This window comes from Gallus gallus, chromosome 1 (genome assembly GCF_016699485.2).
Source record: "Gallus gallus isolate bGalGal1 chromosome 1, bGalGal1.mat.broiler.GRCg7b, whole genome shotgun sequence".
Lineage (NCBI taxonomy): Eukaryota > Metazoa > Chordata > Aves > Galliformes > Phasianidae > Gallus > Gallus gallus.
Window position 1 is genome coordinate 173,319,525 of NC_052532.1, and position 27,701 is coordinate 173,347,225.

At 38.4% G+C, this 27,701-nt stretch overlaps 1 protein-coding gene across 8 annotated transcripts in view; it reads right to left on the minus strand.

The window, feature by feature from the left end:
* Nucleotides 1-26,528, minus strand: part of NBEA (neurobeachin) — a 470,888-nt gene extending 444,360 nt beyond the window's left edge. For all 8 annotated transcript variants that reach the window (XM_015277560.4, XM_040704875.2, XM_025153000.3 and 5 more), the window contains exon 1: nt 25,891-26,528. In XM_015277560.4, the coding sequence (XP_015133046.2) occupies nt 25,891-26,160 (270 nt within the window). In that variant the 5' untranslated portion in view covers nt 26,161-26,528. The remainder of the gene's footprint in view (nt 1-25,890) is intronic.
* Nucleotides 26,529-27,701: the final 1,173 nt, after the last annotated feature.

The window sequence follows — 27,701 nt, forward strand, 5'->3', positions numbered from 1 at the left end:
TTCATTAAAAGTACAAGCTCCTGCACTTTCCTCTTAAAGCTAGACTAAAAATGGGAACACGTATACTTTGAGTAAATCACTACGCTCCAGGAAAGAGCAAAGGAAAGTAAAGCACATATCAGCAGTTAGCTTTAACAGTCATAACTATTGTAACTTCCAGGCAAAGAACCTTAATACAGAGCAAGACTGAAACAAAAAAGGTAGTAGGAGAAAAGCACTGAATGCAATCACATCTTCTATATGGAGAGACTGACTGGTTCCAGTACACAGTAATGTTGCCCTCCAGTGTTTAACACTATTTCTTTTACGAATCATTCCTAATTAATATCTCTATCAGTCTCCTTAGACATGATCAATTATAACGTCAATAACGCAGAGGGAACAAAATGTGAGCTTCAGGCTAGGTATTCAGTGGAGAACAGAAGAGCAATTACAGGCAAGGATTTCAAACTTCGCTGTTTAAAACAAGCTTTTTTCATAAAAAAAATGCTTTAAGAATACACTGCTCCCCCCCCCCCCCCCCCCCCCCCTTCTTGGTCCTTTTTACAATAGCCAACAGCAGAATTCAAAATGACACAAGACCAGATTACTACTTTATTATTTTTTTTAAAGCAATAGGATTTCTGAAAGGCAATGTCATAAATGAAACTGAGTTCTCATTGATAAAAGCCTCAGTCTACAGGGAAGACTAACCATTCATTGCAGTTACAAATTCTGGGCTTGAAATCACATGAAAATAAAAGGACAAGATGTTACATTGCCAAAAACCACAATGAAGCTTGCAATAAAAGCTTTATTATTTAAGAAAATGTAGACTTACAAAGAAGAGTGTGTGGGACAAAAAAAATCACCAAGAATAAAACCACACATTTTAACGAGGTAACTCTCCTGTAGCCAAGCAAAAAAATACCCATGAGACAGATGCACAATGTGGAAAAAAAGACACAATGCCTAAAGAGGCAAAATAATGAACTTGACATTTCAGTGATTTTAATATGAATATGGTCTGAAATATATATATATTCATACCTTCTTCCATCAGAAACTTAAAGAAATGCTTTATAACAAGTATAACAAATTGCTCAGGAAAAATCTTCATATATACCACAACTTGCATAGCCAATAAAAAATGAAAGTGTTGATTTAAAAAAAAAAAAAACATTATAAAGCTCTAAGAAAAAAATCACAAAATTCAAACTAGAAATCCCAAACCTGAACATACAAGTACCACTAACAACGCCACATGGAGAGAGATGATATTAATATTGACTGTGCAGTAATGGATCTCAAATTAACTGAAAATTAATCACTCTGTTATTAGGAAAACATCCATAGTACTAAATATGAGAGATCTAATTTGGATCCTAAATAAAGGGCTAATCTCCTGAGACAAAGAGAAACTGGGGGAAAAAAAAAGGAAGAAAAAAAGCTTTCCTAAGGTCAACTGAAAGAGAATCTAATTCAGGCATTTTTCCATCTCTGTGTGAAACCTCCATCTCCTCCCTCTCCAAATGGCATTAAGGGGTATCTAAAGAAACAATGGCCTCAGACTCGCTACCTATTGGGCACTCCAGTCATCACCAGCTCTCGTTCTTTTTATCCCTTCTTCTCAACACATTCAGTCAGCAGAATAATGGTAAAAGACCGATCAGAGAACCCATGATGTACAGTAGGCTACGCTTCCAACTCAACAATTTCACAGTCTTTTAACAGGTGTAGGACAACTCCAAAAGAAAAGAATCTACTCCAGTGTGTCTTCAGACACTCATTCCACAGCCCTGCAGCAGAGTTGATATCATGGAATGGTAAGTTTTCACTTTCTTTTGAAATCTATTTTCTGAAATACAGACAAAAATGAGGCGTTGCCATACTTACACAGGGTAAGAGTCAGCTAAATCTACTTTCGTAATATCTTTATCTTTCATGTTCTAGTGAATATTGCTTAATGCTTCCAACAATTACCTGAAAGGAGGTTGTGGTGAGGCGGGGGTCAGCTTCTTCTCCCACTTAACAGTGGTAGGACAAGAAAGAATGGCCTCAAGCTGCACCACAGGAAGTTCAGGTAGGATATTATGAAATATTTCTTCTCGGAAGGAGTTGTCAGACGCTGGAATGGGTTGCCTAGGGGTTGATGGAGTCATCATCCCTGGAGGTGTTCAAGAAATGTGGAGATGTTGTACTAAGGGACATATTTTAATGGGGAAATAGTGGTGGTAGGTAGACAGTTGGACTAGATGATCTTGGAGGTCTTTTTCAATCTTGGTAATTTTATGGTTCTGTGAGAACTTCTCTGAAAGAGTGGTTTGGGCACTGGAATGGGCTACCCAGGGAAATGGTGAGTCACCACTCCTGGAGGAGTTCACAAGATATGCAGATGTGGTATTTAGGGACATGGTTTAGTGAAGAATATTAGTGGTACATGGATGGTTGAACTAGATGATCTTAGAGATCTTTTCCAACTTCAGTGATTCTACAAATTTCTAGTGACTAGGTAATATGTGTATTATTAGACTGCTTCACCGCAGAATTAATCTCAAAATTATAAGAACTAAACCCAAGAAAAGTTGCACAATAATCTTTCCAAATCTATACTTAGAACTAAGCTTAAGGCACTAAGAAATTTGTTTTTATTCAAGTACAGGCTACTAAAACTAGGCTACTGTCTGACCTAGACAACTAAAGTCATCTCTACTTTATCAGTACAATTTACTTTGCAAAACCAGAGAGTAAACTGAGAGAGCTGCAATTAAAAATGGGTAAGTTTTAACAAAAGTGAAACAACCTCCATATGAATTTCTCTGTCTGGAGGTAAGGAAATATGGACAAGGCAGCATCCTGAGACATTATTTAAAAGGCCAGAAACAACACACTTGTACCTGTGTGCTCCCAAGTGTCTGTCATTTAAGGTATTGTAATGTTTTTAAAATAAAAAATAGCACATTGTAAGGCACTAATTATACATAATTATCTAGGTCACTATAACCTATGTAAGCACAAAACAGAATTTCCTCTCACTTTCTAATGACAGCTATGTAAACATCAGAAAAAAAAAACCAACACGCCCAAATTAAAGTTTTTGATAAGTTACAGAAGTTCAGTAAGTCATTTTATAAATAATTTGATGGCAGCAAATTTACAGATAGCTAAATCCAGTCAAGAAATCAAGGTAGCATCACCACCAGCTCCTGCAGATGTCACTGCAGAAAATCTCCACTATCTGTAAGCAGCAATTTAGTCCAAGGCAAGCTTGTGCGAGTCTTACAATTAAGTTCTAATACACAACTTCCCATATTCCCCTGTGTTCTCTCTGAAAATAGCCATAAAAATTAGTTCTAAAAGGGCTGTGCCAAAAGTAATGCCTCCTATTTTATTATATTGGCCCACAAAGTCAGAGGTGGATGCTAGTGGTATGGCAGTAGAAATTGCACCTTCCCACCAATATCCCACTGCATTTTGTTGCTGTACAACAGATGGCAGCAGAGGTGCAGTCTGACATGGAAGCAAAGGTGCATTCCTGAATTCCTCCTCGAGGAAAAAATGGCACCCACTGACATTCATCAACACTTACTGAACTCTTATGGAGACCAAACAGTGGATGTGAGAACAGTGAGGCAGTGGGCGATGTGTTTCAGCAGTTTCAACAGCAACATAAAAGACAAGCCACATTCTGGATGGCCATGCACAGCTGTCACAACATGAAATGAAGAACATCTTGATCAGCTCATCTGTGTGAATCAACTAATGGTGGTGACTATGTTGAAAGACGGTGTTTTGTAGCTGAGAATTTTGCTCCAATAATTAGCATTATTGTGCTCTATCTGTTGCTGTTTCCATGGAAATAAAGAGGAGGCATTACTTTCAGAGTGAACAATGTAGTAAAATGGTTTAATCTCTGCATTGTTTTTTTCCAACTACTCATGACAGGAAGATCTAACCAGTAAGCACGGCAGCAAGGCCTATTTAGATAGGATGAACAGCAGGCAAGGATTTTGTTCTGTATGATACATTCAAACAGGAGAGGAAAACAAAGAAAAACCAGTATGTTGTCAAAACCGGGGGATTTACAAACTAAAGGATTATGACTTCAATCTGTTCTAGAAAGTTCATGAACAGGAATCCCCCCCCCCCCCCCCCCCAAAAAAAAACAAAACCAAAAACAAGCAGCAGTTAAGACTGAAAGGTATAATTCAAGAAAGCACTTTTCACTCCAGTTACAAACTGAAATGGAGTTCAAAATTACTTCTCAGTTCATCACTTATACTTTTTGTCTGTTTAGACATGAAGTAGTTTCCAACAAATAATACCTAAGGAAACTAGCACCCTAGCTTGAAAAAGGCATCTGAAGAAAAATACAAGAAAAATATCTACAAAGTTTTGAGTGCTACAGAGAAAAGTCACCAGCTCAGAAAACAAAAGCCATTAAAGTGAGAGAAGGCAAGCTTAAAATTAACTGCTACAAAATCAATTTTTGAATTCCTCGTCACAAGAACATATGCTAAAACACTTTATGTATGTCCAAAAGAAGCAGAGAATTTCACTTGGAGTAGAGTGTGGGGGAAGAAATGCCCTGATGGGTGCTCAGTCCAAAGGCAAGAGCTTTGGCTAAGCATTGTCAGAACAATGTTTTGCTAGCGGCTAGAGCAGAAATCGGAAAACACTTCACTATATCCTTACCCTGCTCTTAAATTCTTCCCTACACATCCACTCTTGAAAACATGAAACACTAGGTGAGATGGATATTTGGTTTGATCTGATAAAAGCACTATGATCTACATCAACATATTTTAATAACAATAACTAAATTCCCTGGGGAATGGTGATGTTTACAGTTCTAAAATAAAAAACAAAAATAAATAAAATAACATATGATAAAATAAGATTTCTGGTGAAGAAGTCACAATGAAAAACTCTGCAAGGAATCAGCAGCTGTCCTGATACAGACTTAAGCTACTTACTTTCTCAGAGCACATACCAATTCCATTTGGCCAGGGCAGCATCAATTTCCTATCTTTTTTTTTTCCTCCTTTCAGTAGGCTCTAACAGACTGCTCTAAATAGACACTAAAGCTAACATGTAAAAAAGAATGGTACTTAAGACAGTTGTTTAACTCAGTTAACATTTACTGAAGAAGAATGTGGAAGACCATGCATGTGAAGTTCTATATAAAAAGAAAATACAAAAGATATGGCATCCACTCAAAAGCATATTACTGCCAAAAAATCAAGCCATAATGGAATCAAATTGGGTCTGAGGGGCAGAATCACCAAGTTTTGTAGTGTACGTAGTGTGATACTCGTTCAAACCTGTGCCATTTCTGTATTTTCTCATTCTGTCCATAAACACTCTAAAAGTTCTGAAAATCGCATTGCTTTTCTATAACAAAGCAAATGGGTGGTTAGCATGGGTAAACAATCTTCAACTTTTCCCTCTTAGATTCCCATTAAGATTAATTAAATATCAATGATAAAATACAATTAATATTAAGAACCCTGCAGCAAACAACAGTGTAAACTTCAGTTTTCCTAATCAAACACAGCTAGAATATTTAGAGTAGCCAGATGCAAAATATTTCATATATCAATACACCGTTTAGCATTTTGTAGGGAACCAATTTCATAGTAGTAATCTGCAGACTAGTTGTTTTAAAATGTCTTTCCTAATTGAAGTGAAAATCATTACATTTGACTAAAAGAAAAATTATATGGTCAAGTTTTATATGTGTCCTGACACAGTATGAACTGGGCAAAAAGGTTCTTCCCGCATATTATTTCTGCTTAGTAACTGAGTGAGAATTGAAGGTCAGTAATTAATGCACCTAAATAGAAAATCTATAAAAATCAATGAGAAGGGAAAATTCAGAGTGCATCTACTTTAGTCTTGTAATTCATCGGATCAAATGCATGCTTCTGAGGCAAAACATCCAGACTTCCCAGTTTTTAAGTCATTTGCTTCAGTGTACATCACAACATGACCCTGGAGTGCTCATTTCATTTTGGATTTTTGTATTTATTTTGGATGACTGAAACGAAAGATGGACTGCAGCATTACACACAAAAATCAACTCAAACAAAAAACAAATCCTAAGAAATAAAGTGAACTTCAGGTGCTATCAAACATTTTGCCTAGTCTGAAGTAATTTCATCTAAAAAGCACATTGTGTGGCAATTGGGTTCTCTGCACCACCTGCTTTGCTCTGCAGAACCCCTGGTATCAGCACTGATTGCTAATGTAAGAACTTTTTTATACTCAGAGACTATAAGAAAAGCAAGACCACGTTCCAAAGATACAATCAAGGCCTGCAAACAGCTAGGTATAAAGATTTGTAGAGCTCTGACATACCCAAAACACTAGCAATAGCTAGGCTAGCAATAGCTCAACTTCGTTAATCAAGGGACTAAGCTGACTCTCAGTTGAAGACTATCATCTCAGTAAAACATCTTAGATCATGTTCTGCTAGAATTTCCACAGAAGGAAAGATAAAGTCCCCAAATTTGGGACAAATATACTAACAGTAACCCCAGATACAACAGCGTAGCATATAAACAGGTTGCCCAGTGAGGCTGCTCCCTCCCTGAAAACATTGAAGGGCAGGCTGGATGGGGCTTTGAGCAACCTGATGTAGAGGGAAGTGTCCCTTCCTATAGCAGGGGGTTTGGACCTATATGCTCTTAAAAATCCATTCCAACCCAAACCATTCTATGATTCTGTAATTCTTCTGAGTCCAACTTCACAGTTCCTCCAAGGGTGTTCTTATGATCACAACCCCCTGGGAGAACGTTTTCTTTACATTGTAATCACAACAGAGGTAGGATACACATGGTTCTATAGGCAGAGAGAAGCTCCTGGTTACAACCTCTTTATGTTCTGTAAGGAGAATTCTTCAGCATAGACATGGCTACTATAGCTTAAACTGAATCTTGTTTGGCAGTTTTGCAAAAAAGTCTTGACACAACAGAATACAACTTTGAGATCTTCTAGACAAATAGGGTTGAGTCTTTAAAAACAGTCTGCAAATCAACTTAATCTCAGGAGACAGTTATTCATGACCCTTGCTCAGAACAAGTTTAATTCCTTTTAATTCTTACTGGAGCAAGAGCCATTATAACAGTAACTTGCCATTACTGCAAGGAGTACTTCCAATGGAAACATCTTCTGAAGGAAGGAAAACAACAAATGGATTGCAAAGGGCAAATCAGATATTCACAATGCACTGACCATCAAGTTCAGATTCCACAAAGGTACAAGCTCTAATGAAATAAAATAACTTTCTATTCCTACATGAAAGGATTGTGTAGTAACAACAAAGAACAGCAGATTAAGAAAGAGTTGATGCTAGCCATCTTCCACGCAACAGACCTCAATACAGCTCACAGCCCAAGAAGCATCCTAATTTGTTGATCATCCATGAGGAGGATGAATCTGGTTCACTTAATGGAATCTATAGAGCCCTTACAAGATTAAAAGCAGGTTTAGAATTGTGTGCTAGGTACCTTTCCTTTCATCTCACAAAGGACATGAGGTTCAGCTAACAGATCCCCCCTCTCCACACTCTAAGAGGTCTTGAAAGAACACAAGGGATGTGCAGAGCCCAGTTAACAAGTTTAATTGACTGAAATAACAATGGAACCTAAGCTTCCCCCCACAGTCACAAACGGGGTCACAGGGATTTTATCACACCGTGTTCCCCACTCTCTCCAGACTACTTGAATGTCGGTCATCAAGGAATCAAGAAATATACCAGATAACAGACTAAGGCCCTTGAGTGGATTGCCTAGGGTGCTCTATTTGAGCCCTCAGTGAAAAAACTGATCCCAGATTAAACAGATCCTCAAGAAGGACATGAAGGACAGACTATAGGCCCTATTTATATCAACAAAGCAAAGAAATAATCCATTTCTCATTTGTCAGTGTTCATCAGTTCCATATAGGAAACTTCTGATAAGGAGTCCAGTATTTATATGCTACTAACAACACTTGATCCATTTTACAACAAATTCAAATTCCTCCTTACAGGAGCAAAGAAACACAGTCACGTTTCCATTCAGCCATAATTCTTAAAGTCTGACCATGAACTTTGCTTCAGATGCATCTGAGGTACTTTAGGAAGAGGAGGAGAAATCACAACCTTCCAGACTTCAAAGAAGTCTGGGTCTAGGTGGCTTATAGAAGTATGCTAAAAAGGAGGTGAGAAGGGAATGCCACTAAAACAGAGTTGGTAAAAAAGAAATTGGAAAGCCATGATTCCACACATTCAAAGTAGTGGTAACTTGAAGACAACTTCTACAACAGATGGCCAACTGTATCAGGCAGAGATTCTGTCTGTGTTTTTGGGAAAAATGAAGGTGTATTACAGACAGGAAAAAAAAAATCTACAATGTGAAAAAGATTTATAGGTTAGCCAGCTTTCTTTCCTCACAAGTTGCAGAAAGCAAGATTCTAGAGGAGAAAAAGGTAGCTTCCAGTTTCACACTTATAAAACTTCAGAGGTTTTTTAAAATTATTATTTTGTTTTAAACAGGATTTCTTGATGTCTCACTGGAAACGACTGAAGTTTTAGAGCTTGTCTTTGATACTGAAACTATAGCTTAAACTTGGACTGGCATTACTCACAAGTATTTCTCTGCAAGTAGATCCTCTTTCACCAATAGCTGATTCAAACAAGTGAACTTCCAAACACCCTTACATTTTCTGTTTGAAGTCTGGCGTGCAGTCACAAATTTTCACTTTTAAGGACAACCTTACATACACCCCATTACAATATGTCCCTTTACACCAATTATTACAGTATCATTAGCAGTCAACTACTCAGTGAACTACTGTCAAATGTCAAAAGAACTCTAATGAAAGAATCACATAGAAGACAGTGATTCCTGAAGTTCTATGTAGTTATCAAATTTAAAAAGCTACTAAAAAACAACTTTTATCACTATAAAGACAAAAGGGCACTTCCCTCCTTCACCAACCACAAATCAAGGGTCTAAGTAGAAATCAATAGGCTTATGAACTGAATCTCTAGGCTTCCAAATATGTTAAGAATATCATATCAAATGCTATCTTAATAAATAAAATCATCTCTGTAATCAAACCTTTGTGTAATGCAGGCATGCTTTATTATCGGAAACATTTTTTAACTCAAAAAAGTGAATTACACTACATAATTTTTAAAACAGATGTAAGCTATGAAACTGTAAACTATGAAACCGTAAAACTACTGAATGTTGAAGGGTTCACCTCCCACCTCCCATCTTTTCCATCCCTTAAAACATTTATACCAATTAAAGAAGCCTTCGTAATCCATTTTAGCACTTATATATTTTAACCTATTAACACTTGTAAGAGTTCAAAAAGTTGTTTAGCACCATACTTGAATACTAAAACCCAATCTGAAATTCAATTGGAAAATCTGAGAGTGCAAGATGCATGTTAACAATACAGCTTACCTGTATGTATTGATTCTTTGGGTAAGGAAACACTTAAAAGGATTTAAACAGTATATTTTACATTGATGACCAATAAATTTGTAAGAGATTTTTCGGAATTATTTAACTCTCACTTTTCAAAATGACTGTTAACTAAATCTACCCTCCTGAATACAATTTAACTGCTGAAAAGCTCAAGTTGCCTTCAGGTTGCCTTCAAAAGTGGTACTTGGACGATCCCCACCACTGTCCAAACGTAAACACTCCCTCTTTCATCACTTAAAAGAAGATGATGGCCTAGAATACCAGATTTCATGCATGTGTGAGGAAAAAAAATGACTAAAAACAACCAACACAGAAACAACAACAGCAAAAAACATTCTGAGATACAGAAAAGGCAACTATAACTTCTGGAAAATCTATACATTTTACTTTTGCTTTAAAAATAAAAAAGGTTGTATTGGGTTATACGGTTTTGCATTATGACACATATATTCCTGATTTGCTTAAATTTCAAGGCAAATTATTTTCTCTTAATGTATTAGATATTGCATATACACTACTAAAAATGCAAACTGAAAGTGTTCCTTTAAGCTAAATGTGCAACAGCAATCAAACTTCAGCGCCACAAGGGGCTTTTTCATTACAACATCTTCGTGTAGTTTCTCATACTCTTTTAGAAGTCCTGTTTTTTTTTCCTTTCAGCATCCAGTGAAAAGTACATTTTTGATGTTCATAAATCATAACAGCCTATGAAGAAAGGTAAAAATATAATCTACCATGACAAGGAACAAATTAATTATTTTTTTCCACTTGTATTAACTCTTTCTAAAATCCAGCATTCTGTCATAAGAGAAAATGATTTCAGTAACCTAATTATAACCCTTCATAGATTTCTGTATCACCAACCAATCTGGAAGTAAAACTTTCACAGACCATACCCGAAGCTGTGACTTCCTGATACCCTGTTAGCATCCCACTGTGAAAATAACCAGCTTTAATTTTCAGTTAAAAGAAGACAATTTAAACCAATTGGTGTTCTAAGAAGTTTAAGAAAGAATGACTTCCAGTCAAGTTGGAATGCTTCATTTTGATTGAGATTTTTTTTTTCATGATAGAAATAACTTCAAACAAAAAAAAAAAAACAACAACTTTTTTTCCCCAGAGGAAATGTGGAAAACAAAGACAAAACACACAACTCTGAGACTGACTCATCGTCTATTCCTCTCTAATAGAATTAATGTAAGCACCTCAAAGACCTCTGTGGAAAAATCAGTTTGCTAAAATACTCCAGTTGGAAAAAATAATTCACATTTAAAATATTGTGAACATTATTTGAAAATACATTAATTGTAAGGAATGTAGAGCTAGAAAATATATGCACGTTTTTCTTTTGAAATGCATAAAAATATCAATTAGCCCCAAATTCAGTAAGAATAGGCACAGCTCTGATGTTCATGAAAATTTAAGTATGGGAAAATGCAAACTATTTACTCAAGATAAAAGACTATGGTAGCCCCATATTCATTCAAAAAGTAGCAATATTCACTTTGAAGAATGACTTAAAATAAGAATTTTTAGAATATATATATAAGAATGTAAAAATTATTTAGTTATGGGCAAACTGTAAACTAATGGAAAGTCATAAAGTAAAACTATGGAAACTGAAGGAGGAATATATAGAAATCTAATTGAATTGGCCTGTAAAAGAGGGAGGTAAAAGAGGAAAAAGTCTGAAAGGCTGCATCAGATACTTTAGTTTCCTTTGCTATTAATACTTAGCTAGTACTCTATAAATGCACTCATGCAAATGCAGCTTCAACATTTGTTCAACACAACAATTTTTCCTTACTTTGTATGTAAAGTCATAACCCACTGTTGGACATCATTTGAGACAAGGATTGAATATCTAAAGGAGACTTTAGATACGTTACCATATTTAATTAGTAAAGATGGTAAAGTACTGAACAACTCAATCTTTAAGTATATCAGTTCAGATCTCTGTTCTGTAGAAAGCAAAATCCAACCAATAAAACAATAACAAAGGAATTGTTGTTTGGCCAGTAAATGTCTGTAACAACACTCAGTGCCTGACTAAATAGACACATCTCCTTATACTCTGCAGTATCTACAACTTGCAGCAGACATATAGCTTTTTTAATTACTTTTCACTGTGCTTGGCTCTGTAGAGTCCTTACATCTCAAAGGGGAAACTTCATTCAACTTTATAACAAGGTTAGAGTCACTTTCTGTGGAGTTGTGTCCAGTAAAGCCACATTTTTCTTTTTAAAGCAGTAACCTTTAGTATTCTTGAATGGAAAACAACAGGAGTATTTGTATTTTTGAACAAAACAGGCAAACAAAATGCACGCTATCTGGAAAGCACAGAACCCTCATACTCTCCCAAAGCCTACACTTGCATGCATGCTTTCTCAGTTTTGACTACCACTAATACGAAGCCTTTCATTCTAAATTGTTCTGTGAGTCCTGATTTAACATTCTGTAACCAATCCAAGACTTTTTTCTTCCCCCCAGGTTTTAACCAACCTTTACAGTTCATCTTTAATGCTTCAGAATCCTGTGATTCAAAGCTGGATAACATCATCTACATTAAATACACTTTTTCCTACTGCACAAGTGCCTTGAATTGCTTATATTTACAACTATAATTTACTGATGCTCACTAGACATTCCATTTTCTTTTGTTTTTTTTTCCCATGGATTTTTCAGTATGAAAAAGCAACCCAACTAAACGTGCGCACAGTTTAATGGCAGTTTGTAATTAAATCTGCCAGACATCTGTAAAAGCCTTAACTAGCCCCATGCAAGGACAAGAAAAGAAAGGTTCCATAATTTAAAAAGCACAAAAAAAAAGTTAATCTTACCGAGAGAACAAAAAAAGAAAATTGTATGATTTAAGTATCGAATACAGATAAAGACAATCAAATGTTTCCAGGAGGAACATATATGCTTTGGTTTCTGTCACTCAACCCAATAACCATTAGACAGTGATAAGTAAGAACGTCAAACATTAAAAAGAAAAACAAAAGAAAAAACCCACAAGAACTGTACCATGACACTGTGATGCCCAAGGAAAAGAAAAAAAAGTACGCAGATGTGCGTTGAACATATTCAGAACCAACATCAACTTACAAAATTTCTCTTTGTTACTTATCATTCAACCTCCATAACAAATAAATTACAGTTTTCTCCTACACAAGTGAGTTTTAAATAGCAGTACTTGTCTCATAAACTTGAAAAAGAAAACAGTTAATTACTTCTTTAATGTACTCTTAATTACAGCATTCCAAGCCAGGGTAAAACATCTCAACCACTATAAACTCTCCAGGAGAAGCACATTTACAGTGTTCCTTCTGTTCAGCCAATGACTCAAAACCACAGTGTAGCTACGAGATACAAATCCTACAAGGCACAAGCTTTGAGCCTCTTGTGAGAAAACTGGGCAAGCATTTTCAGTGGATACAGCACACAGGCTCTTGTGTACACATCTAGGCATTAATTCCTACTAACTAGCATGCTGTGTCATGTCATATGTATATAGCACAAAACCATAGCACTCCCATTGACATCACATTGAAGTAGAACGTGGGATTAGTGACGTAAGAAGTTTAATTCAAGCTCTTTACTGGTAACACTGTCCTCCAAGAAGACTGAATAGCTTCATCTCTATGAAGAGAGATGTCAGGAATCTTCATGAGAGAACAAGCCAATTATACTCTGTCAAATAAGACTTCCCGGAGGAGGCAGAGGAACTGCTAAAGAGCCACACGTTACAGACAGTTCTTAAAAAAAAAAAACAGGCACAGTCCACCGTTATATCACAAATGACAATGTGTCTAGGAAAGTTGGAATGCATAACTAAACCTTGTTCATCACTTGAAAGGATCAATCAGATTTTTTTCTAATTGTACGTCACCACTGCAAATGTCAACCCAATCAAGACAGCCCACAGACTTCAAAAGCCACAAAACAGCTGGGCTTTTGAAAAACAGAGAAATGACAAGTACCATACATCAATCAATTTGTGTTAAACTGCAGTTCTGTTTACAACTACACATTAAAATATTTAACTCACATTTTCTGTACCTCCTTAAGAACTGCATTGCAAAATGTTTCCATCACATAAAGGAAAACAGCACGTCTGAGACCAGAACATCAAGACCTCCCAATCCTAGCACCATCAAAACCTGAGCCTTATCCCAGACTGTCCCCACAAAGCACCATAAAAATATATTTTTTCTATGACATTTTACTCTGTAACATCAGTCACACAACTTGAATTACTTTTTCTCTAGGGCTTATTTTGAAGTTTGAAACAACAAAAGACTTCAGGCCACTCTGTTTGCAGTCATGATACAAATCTATTGACCTAGAATGGTTACTATTACCTAACTTTGCAGAAGCATGAGAATAACAAAATTATTATGCATGTATTTATTTGTGGGGAAGCTGAAAACAGATTAAGAATCTGGAAAGTATTTACCATATAGCAGTACCAACATGTATTAACAATTACTGCTAAATGCTGCTTCCATCAATAACTCTCTTGGCTATATAAATTTTTAATAATGCCTCAGTATCCCTACATTATAGTGTTTTAAAGATTTCATTTTACTACACAAAGGGCAGACTATTTAGGTGGATTTCAATTCTCTAAATAAATAGAAATGTCAAGACTATTTTCCTCAGACGTGCTGTTAAACACCACTTATCACCTTCCCATTGCCCAAGAAATCTTCAGGATATCTTAAAAGAATCTTAAAACATTAGCTGCACCGTCAACTGCAGCATCTACTGCATCCTGCTTGTGCTACAAAGTGTACGGTCTCCACAACAGCTTTTATTCTAGGAAACACGACAAAAGAAAGGAAACTTAGAAACAAGGCTTTTTGAAAACAAACCTCTGAAGCAAAAATATGCATAGCCAGTTCACATACACTGCTTAAGCAAAAGGAAAGCTTTTAATGTCACACACCCATGAAAGTCCTAACACCTCTACAGGGGAGGAGTGCAGGGAGAAACACAACACTGAGACAGGAATTTAGAAGGACATAACTGTGGACGGTTGTTAGCAGGCTGGTAGCAGTTTAGTTCAGGTTGCTTGACCAACTTCTTTACTGAGGATGTCCTAAGATCTATTATAACTTCACGAGGAGCATGTTAAGAGAGGCATTTCTGATAATTTAAACAAGGTCCTCTGCAGATTCCTCTGATCTCCAGAAAGGATTTAGATAATATCAACACTTCAAGCTCCTTATGGCTTTTTCTGCACATCTGGATAATATCAGTTTTTGTTACGAAATGCATTCAGGATTGATCTGAGCTAGAAGAAAGTATTTTGTACGCACTGCTCTCTTTGGAAGCTGTAGTAAATTTTGGCTAGAACACAACTCAATTGACCTAAAGTTAGTTGAAAAGTCAGTTTATGCCATAACTGGGACAGTAACAGAGCTCCATTACATGCTAACACCAGATGACAGCCTGGGACCACATTACAAACAATGCAAAGACTTAATCTTGACTATAAAAGCTTTTCAAACAAAGATACTTTCTTTTTACACTCTGAAACTCCTTATGTGCTCCAAGTTTGGTTTTAACAGAATGAGTTCTTATTTAAAAGAGCCATCACTGGTCATTTGAAGCTCAGTGTTCTGGTATTAGCAGATGGTGATAATTCTTATATATCACAAAAATAATTTTTAAGAATATATAATTTGTCATTTTAAGATCCCTGCATTTTTCAGCAGACATTTCTTCACTGAGAGGAGATACATGGTTGTATTCATGGGTTTCTACTCATACTTTAAACATAAAGCTACTTTTCAGCAATACCATTTCTTAATCACTAAGCTGCACCTCGGTAATTAACTTACATCTTTCGTGCTGATAATTTTAAGAACAGATTCAATTGGAGAAGTATGAGCTTTGACAGACTAAAAGGTATTGGCGTACATGGTTTAGCCCCAGTCACTTAGAACTTCTGCTTCCCCCTCTTCCATCCTTTCTTTTGGCTGTTGCTTAGAGTTGCACCAAAGGCTCTTAAGACATTTTACATTCATTTGCATTGCCCTAAGCTGCTGGGATACTGAAAAATGTGATAGCTTTCTGTGTAAACTACTTTCAAGTGAAAAGAAGGATTAGACTTGAAAACTAATTTTCAACTGAGCCAGGACATGCAAAGCAAGTCCATCCAAATCTATGCATAAGTAGAAATTAATCTCTTTTTGTAAAAAAAACAGATGTTTTTACTATAATTAATTTTTTTTTTGTAATATGAACCTTTCAAATTAGTAGCACAGGAAACCATTGCAGCTGTGATAACTGGGAATATCCTGCTTTGGGGTTTTATAAAATAACTGTAGCTATTAACTGAAGTCATTCTTGGTGAAGAGTTCATTTTAAAGACTATCAACTCGTATTCAGCAAGTGCTATCTTTAAAGTGTCAACTGTCAACAACCAACACCCTTCTCAGTGACTATACCTAAACACTGTTCCAGCCATAACGTGTTATTATTGTACATTATGAGTTATTTTGAACAAAAGAGTTATTTTTCTACAAAACAAACGATTATAACCTTAGAGCTTAATGACTGTATAGCATATTACCAATTCTAAGTTATATATATTAATACACATATAAACTGCTTTCCAGCGTTTTATCTATAAAGATTACACTGTCTATCCAGGTATTGATTCATTCGTAACAAACTCAGCGTTCAACTTTAACAGTTTGGGCTCTGTGCTGAATATTTTTTCCTACTGATATCAAGCACATGCAACTTTGAAGACTAAGCTAATAGCTTTTCTAGACTAGTTTCAAACAATGGTACTTATTTGAAAAAGTATTATTTTATAAAATATGGTAAGAACCACAAAGTTTCCTTAACTCAATATTAAGCCATTAATAAAAATTTCATACATTTTCAGCAGAATATGAAATATACCTACATTTTATATTTCTGAAATCCAGGAAATAAAGCCTACCTACAACCATAACCATGATCTGGCAGAACTGACAGACACAGGCTTGTGTGTTCCATCCAAGGCTAGCTATTATCAAGCAGGCACAACAGATGAAAAAGTAAACACTCGCTGCTGCAGCTCACAGAGGTCTGTTTTCTTTCCTGGCTGCATGTGGTGCAAATTGTCCTTTGCTGGCTTAGGCACAGCAATATTGACTGGATTATTTGTAAGGAGATGTTGCAGCTCATACTGTGAAAAGAGAAGAGGTGTTGCTATAATTAAAAGCCTTTTCAGACTCCACCTCTCACTTTTTGGGAAAGAGAGCACTATTAATCTGCCCGGGGAGAATAAAGACCTAAATGTGCAAATGATTAAGGGAGTGGAACAACTGACGTACAAGAAAACACCTAAGAGAGCTTCAACTGTTCATGGACTTGGAAAGGTTTAAAGAGGTCTTTTCAACTATTTTGGTACAACAGGACAGAGGAACAGGGAAGGAATAGAAGCAATGAAGCCAAACGCTTCTCAGTGGCCCCCAGAGTCAGGAGCAGCAACAGGTATGGGAAATTCCACTTTCACCTAAATAAAAAACATGACTTGGGATTCTTCATCTTTGGAAACATTCAAATCCCAACCATACAAGGCCCTGCACCCCTTGGTCTAGTTGACCTTACTTTAAGCAGGGATTTTTGTCTAGAGATCTCTAGAGGTCCTTTTCATCCCCAGCTATCCCACAGTTCTATGGATGATTCTGCTAGTCTATGAAAGTGCCCGGACAACTAATTTCACAGATGCAGCGAAGACAAGGCTTTTGGAACTGCAGAGTTTCAGAAGTGGGGCAGGGGCTCTACAAATATCTTTAGGGCGAAATAATTAGAAGAATGAAGTGGCTTCTGTCCTTTGAGCTGCTGGCTTAGAAGACCTTACCAAGTCAAGTGCAGTCTTACAAAAACATAACTTTTAATTATTCAGCATTTGAATATTAAGAGTCAAATAGTTGCACTACACCACAGCTTGCCATTCACCAAAACAGGCCAAGTACTTCACTGGAGTAACAGAAGGGAAAAGTGGAGTACCAACATTTCATTGCTGATAAGTTTGTCAGCAAACTTCCTGGTCATGGAGGAACACACTCAGGCCAACAATCCCACTAAGTATATGTAAAAATTTAGTTGACAATAATTACTTTTGTGGGAGCTCACAATGTCAAGAGAAAACATTAAAAGACATCTATCACAAACATTTAAAACATCACACAGTATTTCCATTTCTTGTACCTTATTATACCCACAACACAGTTCTTAGAGGTCCCTTAAAAATTTTAAATAAGATTTAATAATAATAAAAAAATGGTTTGAAGAGGAATAGATCTGCTTCCCCTCCTACAAAATTACTTTTTACTTCCAATTTCAGGACATATTTCCTGCCCCATTCCCTCAAAATTCCACCTGCAATTAAACAGTTTCAGCTAATGTCCTGTAAAGATGCTAAATCCACAAATCCATTCCCCAGACCACTGGGAAGCTCATTCTCCCTGCAGAACACCCTCAGGTATAATCATTCAAACCTTGATTTTCAAGGGATTTGTTGTTGTTGTTTGGTTGGCTTTTAATGTTTATAGTGCTTTAGCCTTTCCCAATCTTTAGGTATATTTACTAACATTATGGAGATACTACACAATTGGAGTTGACAGAACTCTGTTGTCACATTATGATATGTATGTTCTACTGGAAGGGACAGAGATGGCTTTCCCTCTCTGATAGCTAGAAAACACACATTCAACTTCAAGCCAGAAAGCCCTCCTGATTATTAAGTCATCTTTTTATTTTTTTAATGGAAGGTTTTTAACTCTTGAAGTGACACAAGAAGATTTTTAGTTCACAATAAATTCAAAAAGTAGATTTTGATGCAGTTAGCTACACAAAACTTAAGAGCAAACTCTGGTCAGAGACGAGCAATCTTTGTTTTATATAATCCTATTGTAGTCTGTTTCAATAGGTATGTAAAGGCATCTTTGTGTTTCCAAGTTCATGGTTGTATTTATAAATATTCAAAACATGTTCGTCTCACAAAAAAAAAAGAGAGAAAAAATTGTTAAAGTGGCTCTTAAGTAATCAATTCAAAGTAGGCAATCAAAATTCAATAAAAGTTAGAAAACCTTACATCATTGAGTAGCTGTCACAGAATACTGAAAAGGCCAGAAAAAGTGAGATCACGTAAAACAGATTACAATGCCATACTGCTGGTACTGGTGTCAGTTTAGAAGGCTCTTGTTGGGAGATTGATTATTTCTATCCTTCTCTACACTGTCTGAGCACTACAGAAGTCATCAGGTACCATAAAAACATGATTAAATGCAGTCAAACAAGTAACAATTTCACTGGTAAGTAAATATCTTGCTCTATCTCACATGCCGCTAATTAAAAAAACCTAGTATCTAGTCTGCATAGTAAAGAAAGGCATCCAACTGTACACAGAACATCTAAAGAAATTAAGCATTTTTAAGTTGCTGAACAACAACAGCAGTATCCACATTCACGCAAGCCTTCTGTGAATCTTTGTGCTGGAACAATTTCATTGACGCAATCCAATTTTAAAATTAAAGCAGGATAAGCATTTTACAGAGTGGCATTAATAAAAATGAATTGATATCTCTGCTACAAATCTCAGTAAGACCAAAACTACTTAGACTTACTTGCATACTGAAAACTATTATTATCCACGTACTTCAAAAGCAGAACAAACTCTAAGCCCAATAAATTACCAGAATGCAAGTTCTAGCAGAGTGAAGTCAGAAGTTAAGATGTTTCTCTATTGAAGTCTTTCTCTATATGCAGTCTTTCCATTTGAGATGAATGCCATCTATGATTTTCTTAATTCTGAAGTGAAGAAACGGTTGTTCAAATACTTAAAATTCATCATCATCCAACAGTTGAAACAGATATTTCTATCATTAATATATTACTCTCCATAGGAATACATATTTGTAATTGTTCATTAGCATCACACTGAATTTCAAATATTGAATGCTATGTCATTCGCAGTGCATCCCAGCCAAACCTTGACTAGAGAGAAGTAGTAGGCAGACCATCACATTCAAAATGGATGTTTCAAAAGGTCTTCCATCTTCAAATGTAAAAGCAAGTTCTAAATTTAATTCAGTTTTAAGGACAAGCTAAAGGTTTTGTCTAAAAAAATACGACATTGATCCTTAGGTCATCAGCCCTGTACAAGAAGTCAACTAACAGCCAGCTGCAACAGTGTTGTGCATAAAGTGCTACAAAGTGCTACAACAAACCATGAAGCAAGGGAAGTTGATTTGGGTTGGTAGACTTACACAGATACACCAAATTACAAAGAGAAAAAAGTGAAGTACCAAGCAATGACCAGATTAGATTAAGAGATTGAACAAAAATAGCTTGGATAGCTTATTGAGTTAACAAAGCTGTTAAAAGCCACAGCATTTGTCAGGATACAGTCATCCCTGTTTTGGTACTAGCCCAGTCACAGACTAAATTCCACTCTGACTGAAATCAGTATATCATGTTGTTAAGGGAGCAGGAACAAACCTGTCAGTAGAAATTCAGGGATGGCTATGTAGCTTTTTGTAGTTGTTGCAGTTGTTTTTTGTTTTTAGAATGTACAGTTACCCACAGTGCTTCATATATTTGATAAGCATGAGTGAAGGCAATGGAAAAGCACTTAAATGAAGGAAAAACCAGCACCACATCCTCCACAACACCGGCCTCGTGAACGTAATGAGCTATACCCCGTTTTCTACCCTTTTGAGCAGTGGTCGATAAAGCATGGTGGGGGGAGTTGAGGTAGAATGCCAACAGGAAAAAATCAGTGTATAACCAAGTACACTGCTCAATATCTAGTCTTGTAAAATACATGGTTTAAATGGAGAATGAGGTCACAGTTCTGTAAAAATAGCCTCTTGACAGAGCAAGGTGCTAACCCTCAGCCTGATGCAAAAGGGATAAAACAAAGCAAGGGCTGGAGTCAGATTCTATGATCCTTGCGGGTCCCTTCCAACTCAGAATATTCTAGGATTCTACGATCCTAGGGTCTCAGGTGAGGGAAAAGGAGAAAGAATGGAGGTGTTTTGTTGATACCAGTCTCAGAACTTTATTACTTCAGTGTGACAAATATAATAAAAAAGCCTTAGGTGTTCATTTCCCTTATAATCTATGAACTGAATCTCGTAAAGACAGGTGAAATATAGACCTAAGAAGAAAATAGCTATTCATAATTAAGTGGTAACAAACATTCAGTGATATGCTTGCCATGGCAGTTTTCAAAAAGTTATTGCCTATAAAAATACATCAATTCATCATACCAGACACACAGCCACCTTGCTGAGATATAACTAGAGCTTCATGATTGATACAAAAATTGAAAAGTTTCCCACCTGTAAATACCTAACATCAAAAAGGTACCCAATAATGATGACAGCTGCAGTATTCTTACATAGTTGCCCACAGAATACTATTACAATCTGTAGCATTGGCCCTTTATAAATCTGATAGCTTCTATAGTCACCTCAAGACAGCTTAGAACGAAGACAGAAACGGCAGGATAGGAACCAGTAGGACAGATAACAACTCGGACAAGAATTGCCACCTCAATTCTAGTATTACCCAAGCCTAAAAACACAATTTAAGGCAAAACAAACAAACAACACAAAAAAACCTTGAAAATCCCCCCAAACTTGTTTTAATACTACTGTAGACTAGTGATGAGTTGTAATAAGAAAATCAGAAGGCTTCCACAAAGAAAATGGAATAAGATCCTTAAGCTTGCAAAGTTAGTTCTACGGGACAGAGGCCACATGATTGAGGCTAAAGCTCACTCTTTCTCAGAGCACAAAAGCAATTATTTTCTCCACACAGTAGCAGAACTCTACCACAGGAAGTAGCAGTGACCAAGACTTTAAGTAGATTCAAAGAACAAGGAAGGAAGGAAGGAAGGATGGATGAAAAAGAGAGAAGATCTTACATCTCACATTTTTCCTCATGACCATTACTACAGAAAGACTTTAGGGCCAGAGTCATCTTTCACATGATCCAAACCAATTGCTCTGAAGCTGCAAATGCCATTCTTGCAAGTATAAACAGTGACAAAGCACTAAAAAAAATGGCTTACCTCTTCTGATAGGTGACTAATGCTGAAGTAGGATGGAACAGCCAAGAAAATGAGAAGAGCTAGGCAGAAGCGTGGGCTGAAGTCAAGAACAGCAAGAGACTTTTTGAACTATGCCTGGTGTTTGACCTACTTTCTTATAAGCACTCTGCAGCCTGACAAAAGATATATAAAGAAACAAAGTTTTCCAGATTGCACAAAGAGAACACCGGTCAGTTACATCTGCATCAATTTGAAAACTGTCCAAACCTACGTTATCTCATCTGTTCAAGGTGCACAGGCAAAATGAGCAGCGTGTGTCAGCACCAGTGACAACTTCCAGCATCAGCTGGCTTCCTGTTCAACTAACATGTCTTGTACTGTCATAGAGTCAGCACCACAGAACTCAAATAAATTCTATGAAATTCAAACTGGAACAGAAAAAAAAAGCTTTCTAAAGCTAAAAGACAACATAATTGACAGAGTCATACTGGATGAAAGCTAGACATACAACAGATACTTAAAAATATACAATGAAGGAAAAAAAGCTTTCCCAAAACCATTAAAATACTGAAGAAGTAGAGAATTAACGAACTAAGTCAATAAAAATAATGAAAGGAAGAGCCATTGGAAATGCATTATAGACCAATTAATTAAAACCACGTGTGAAAATCTTAACTAGGAATAAAGTGGAAAAAAATACACTTGAAGTAGAAGAACACAGATGGGCAGACTGACTGATTCAGTCCCACCTCTAGCATCACATTTGCTGGAGTACACAGCACAAAACTTCATTTTAAACACATACCACAAGTACAAAAGAGTATCAAGAAGCCAAGGAAATATGGAGAATAACAATGGGCACATCTATCATAGTAATAACAACATCCTTGACAGTTTCCTAAGAAAACTAATAGAGCTGTCCAAAGGGGAAAGGCTTCCTCATCAATAGTTGCATGAGCTGGTGTCAAAATACCCCCCAAAGAGAAAGCAACAAGAGCAATTAAAGGATTATGCAGTTCACAAGGAAAGCATTTTTCAGTTCTGTACTCTGTAGTACACAAAGATCAACACATCTCAGAGAGAGCATACTGAACCTGGGAATTCACAGAAATCCATAAAACAAAAAATATCAAAAATCTCCCGGTAAGAGAGAAATGCATGAGGCATGATAACTTCCCTCCTACGTCCAGCAATGTAACAAGACAACATACTAAAAAAATCATGGTAGAAAAGTCTTCAGTTCATAGACCTTTATCATCTTCTAACCTACAGACTATTAATATTAGCAGATTGTCTAAGGAGTTAAAGTTAACTCCAGACTAACCTCCTAGTTAACTCGTCAACAATTTAAGGAGTTAACTTCAATTAGTTCATGGGTTGAATCCTCTCTCCATTATGTCTTTTACTGTGTCAGTAAACCACAAGGAATAATACAAGCAATACTAGCAACTCTACTGAGTGATGTTCAATTAAATAAACTCATCAGTATAATATAACACCAAGTACAAAGCTATTTCAGAGAAAAAGAAGCATCACTATGAAAATAGAAAGAATCAAGAGTAACAACTAATCCTACCCACAGTGTAGGTACACACAAGAACATAAAACTGCCCAGGTAGAAAGTCAACTGTTCACATTTGGCAAAGTTGAAACTCCAACAATATATTATGCATGAAAAAAGATTTTTCAACACTGGATAAAAGCACGTTATCACCTCGCAGACAATAAATTACTGTGTCTGTCAACATCAGAATGTAACGTGAAATAACTATGAAATGCAATAACAGAGAACACTGTGTGGGATCATCACATCAGATGGTAACAACTGCCTAAGAGAAACCTCAGGAAGGCCATTTAACAGGAAAGTGACTCTCCCAGGCAAGGGAAAGCCAAACCAAAGTTTGGTCTCAGACAAAGCAGTGCAGAAGAAGGAACAGACTTCCTTAAGTTTTACATAGAAGACAGCAGAAATCTCAAATAACCTAAAACATAAAGAAGTATCTCAAACTAACTTCTGATTCTAGTTGTTAACAACAGAATTCTAATACTCTAATTTAAAATTAAAAAACTAAAAAGCTATTACTAAATGGCTTATAGATGCTCAGCAATGTAGTTATATTTATTCCAGGGATTACCCAAACTGATATTGAGATCAACTCTCAGTGCTGTCCGCCCATGATCAAATCTGCATCAAAAGTCATTCAGAAATAGCATAGTAAAGGACTAGGAAAAAAGAAACATAACACATTTTACTTAAAGTTGCTCTTAAAATCCTTACTATCTAGTCATGTAACATTTAGAAGTTTAGGGATAGGCCATCAACTTCCCTTTGTACCAACTGCGTTTATAATGTTTTACGTGTGAGTAAATTTTCAAGTATACAAGCATAAATTTGAGACATTTGCTGCACTGAGAAGAAAAAGATTAGCAGACAACGTAACCACTCTCTTCTGTGGGAATACTGACTGTAGTATATTAGACTCCATCTGTTAAGTAATGACTGATCCAGAATGCATCGCTACTGCAGCAGATTCCCAAGCAGTTTCACATTTGTAGACTTCTGATGCTGACAGAACTGTGAACCACTCATTTATTTTTAAATGTAAGCATAGATTTCAGCATTAGCAACTAAATAAGTAGGTAGATCTTATAGCCAAGCACTGTAACTAGCACTGTACTTCACCCAAATAAATATCATAATGCATTCTAAACCCTCCTAAAACATAAGTCAATGTTAGTCTAGCTGTTGACGTATTAACAGTCAGAATTAAAGAAAGCTTAAATATGTCTAAGCAGAATGGAAGAATAAAGGTTGTTGGGAAAAGATTAAAGATCAGTATCTGTCATGATCTATACAAAGCTACTTAGTGAAATAAGTTAATGTAATTCCCATATTTTGGGTGCTACTTTTAAAGGAATGGGTAAAGCCCAATAAAGTTATGACGACTTGTACCACAGTTATACAAAAATATGTATTTAAAATCATATTTCAGTTAAGTGCCAAACTGCTTGTAGAGATGAATGAGAAATATAGGAGATTACCATTTTGACAAATTCACAAAACTACCACGAGTTTTAACCCTGTGCATTCATTCAAGCCATAAATATTAAAATGATCTGACCAAATCATGCCTTTCTCTGCATGCTGCAGCTTTTCCATTCAATCTGTACTAGGTCAAATGCAAATAGCTATCAAACAATCGGAGGGATACATCCTTTTAAAGTATTGGAAACAAAAGATATTCTTTGTACGACTTTCTACAAAATGAGTATAGGTTAGAAGCATTCAACTCATTTGAAACAAAGGCAGTTCCAATTAATTGCCATTCAGTTTTGAGCAGTCATTTTTCTATCCTATTTTATACGCAAAAGCAGAGGATATTTCATTGACTGAACTGCTTCAAAAGCTTTGCTGCAGCAAATCTTGCATTCAGGAGCAGCACCAAATTGCACATAATTGAAAGTGATTCATTTTTAGATCCACTCGTTTGGCTTCTGTAGGTTCCTCGGGCTTTGGTGTAGGTAGCGCAAAAACATTAAGTCATACAGTCCTGCAGTAACTCTTTCACTCCATGAAGTGAGCAGATGACTACGGAGCTACATTTTACCAGTGTTCTCGTTTCCAGCTATCTATCAACGTGCAATAACGTTTTGCACCACACAGACGTTCCACAAATTTAGCAACAACGCTTAATTTGCAGGTAGGTAATTAAGTGTTTGGGAAAGCGTGACAGATTATTTAGACACGAGCAACCCAATGCAACACCGCAACACAACTAACTCTTTATTACACATATAAAAGCATGCAGAACCCATGCAAAAACCTCCTTCCTCCTCCTCCTCTGCACAAAACATTCGCCTAGCTCTGAGCTCACAGGGTTAAACCCTTCACATGTGTCAGCCACTAAGAAAAGACAGCAGCTCGGGCTGCTTGCTTAACCTTTTTCAATTAGAAACAGACACTACATTCACGCCACTCTTCTTCCAAGGAGGAAGTCACCGGGTTACACGGCAGCACCCAGAACCTGAAGTTGCTAATGACTTAATCTCCTTATTTTTATCCGTTAGGAATGGCACACGCTCCGCTCCCGCGGGAGAGGAGGCAGTGGGAAGGGGACAGGGGCCCTGTCTGCGGCGCGGGGTCCTGCCGGGACTTGGGCAGCGCCGGGGGTCTCTGCCACATGCAGAGGAAAGAGAGGCACGAGAGGAGTTGGGCAGGAAGGGCGCTCTGCCCGGGGCTGGAGAAGGGCCGTGCGCGCACGGCGGCCGCGAGCGCGGAGGCGTCTCGGGCTGCGCGGGGCAGGCGGCAGGACGGCCGGTGCCCGGGGCCGGCAGCGGGGCGGGGAGGCGGCCGCTTACCAGGTTCAGCACCGTCTCCACGATGTCCCGGTTGCTGACCTCGCCGACCTGGATGAGTCCGATGAGGACGGCGAATTTCATCCGGATGTTGCGGATCGGCACCGACGGGTTAATCATCCCCGCGGGGAGCACCACGGAGCCGGCGCCCGACGCCCTCAGCTCCCCCATCACGGCGACGCTGCCTCCGCCGCCGCCTCCGCCGCCGGCCCCGACGGAGATGAGTCCCGCGGGCTGCGGCTCCGGCCCCGCCGCCGGCTTCTCGCTCGCCATTTAGCCCCCGCCGTTACCGGCACCTGCCGCCTCCCCGCCCGGCCGGGCCGAGCCGAGCATCCACCGCAGCCGCAGCCGGCGGGGCCGCAGGGAGCCGGCCCGAGGCGCAGGCACCGTCCCAGGAGCCGCTCCCCCGCTCCGCTATAATGAGGGATTATTATGGGCGCCGATGCCCCGTTATAGCCGCAGCCTGCCGGCCGGGGCCGCCTCTCCGCCGCGAACCGGGAAGAGCGGGAGCTGCCGAGCGCGGCCCGGCGGAGGCGAGCGGCGCGCAGAGCCGGCGGAGGCGGGAGTGATCGCTGCCGCCGCTGTTGTTGTGGAGCCGAACCGCCGCCGCTCACTCCGCCATGTTGCCGCCCCCTGCCTGCGGTAGCCGCTAGGGCGCCTGCGCCGAGCCCGCGGAGGGGAGTGGCCGGGCCGGGCCCCCCCAGCCGGCCGGGGACAGGTGAGCAGGTGCGCGAAGCCGCGCCGATGAGCGGGCCCGCAGCCGAGTGCCGACGCCCTCCGCCCTGAGGGGATTACGCAACGCCGCCCGAAGCGGCAGGGGGGACGCCCACCCGCCCGCCTTCACTCGGGGCCGCCCCCGGTCGAGGGCTCGGACCCGACCCCGCCGCCCCGGGGCGCCCCCTGGCGGGAGGGGCGGCCGTCCCGGGGTTCTGGGGCACTGGGTCTGCTGGTGACGGGCCTTGCTGGGCACCTCGAGTGTTTTCCAGCCTCAGTAGCGGCTGCCATGCCTTCCCCTCAGTAATTTCAAGCTGCTGTGTGGTAAGAGTGTATGAGTGCAAAGCTTTTGTTATTTCTCATATTATTTCTTCTTGTTCCTACTCATGTTTTTTACTTTTGGCTCTCAGTTGTGGTGTTACATGTGGAGACCTCCAATCAATAGCGGTATTATTGAGCCCCTTAGTTTCAGTGGTGCCAATGAGCATTTTTTCAATCCTTTGTGGTACGACAACAGAGAAAGCGAAGCACTTTTGATATCTTTTGAAAAGGCTTAAGTTATTCAAATAGTGTTTTGAATAAAACTGTATATATTTGCTCTACATGTGCTGGAGATGATCCATCCCTATTCACAAACACATTCTGTCTCGGCTTAGTAGCAACTGTAATCACAAAGTTAAATTTTACAACAAATCTTGCTCCCAGGTCACAGAATACCTTCCATTCTGTCTCTAACCAAAGTTGGAGAATTTGGCAGGAGTGTCAGTCCTCCTGTAGACAACAAACTGCACAAACACAGTGAATCAGCAGGACTTGATCGGTGCACCCTCAAGGATTACAACAGCTGCTCTGAGCTCCACCAGGAGAATCACTGAATCATAGAATTGCAGGATGACTTAGGTTGGAAGCAACCTTAAAGATCATCTAGTTCCAACTCCGCTGCTGCAAGCAGGGTTGCCAGCCACCAGCTCAGGCTGCCCAGAACCCCATCCAACCTGGCTTTGAACACCTTCAGGAAGAGGGTGTCTACAACATCTCTGGACAAAGACCGCAGCTCTGTGCCATTGGAGGCATTAGCTCTATGTACCTGTAAATGCAGT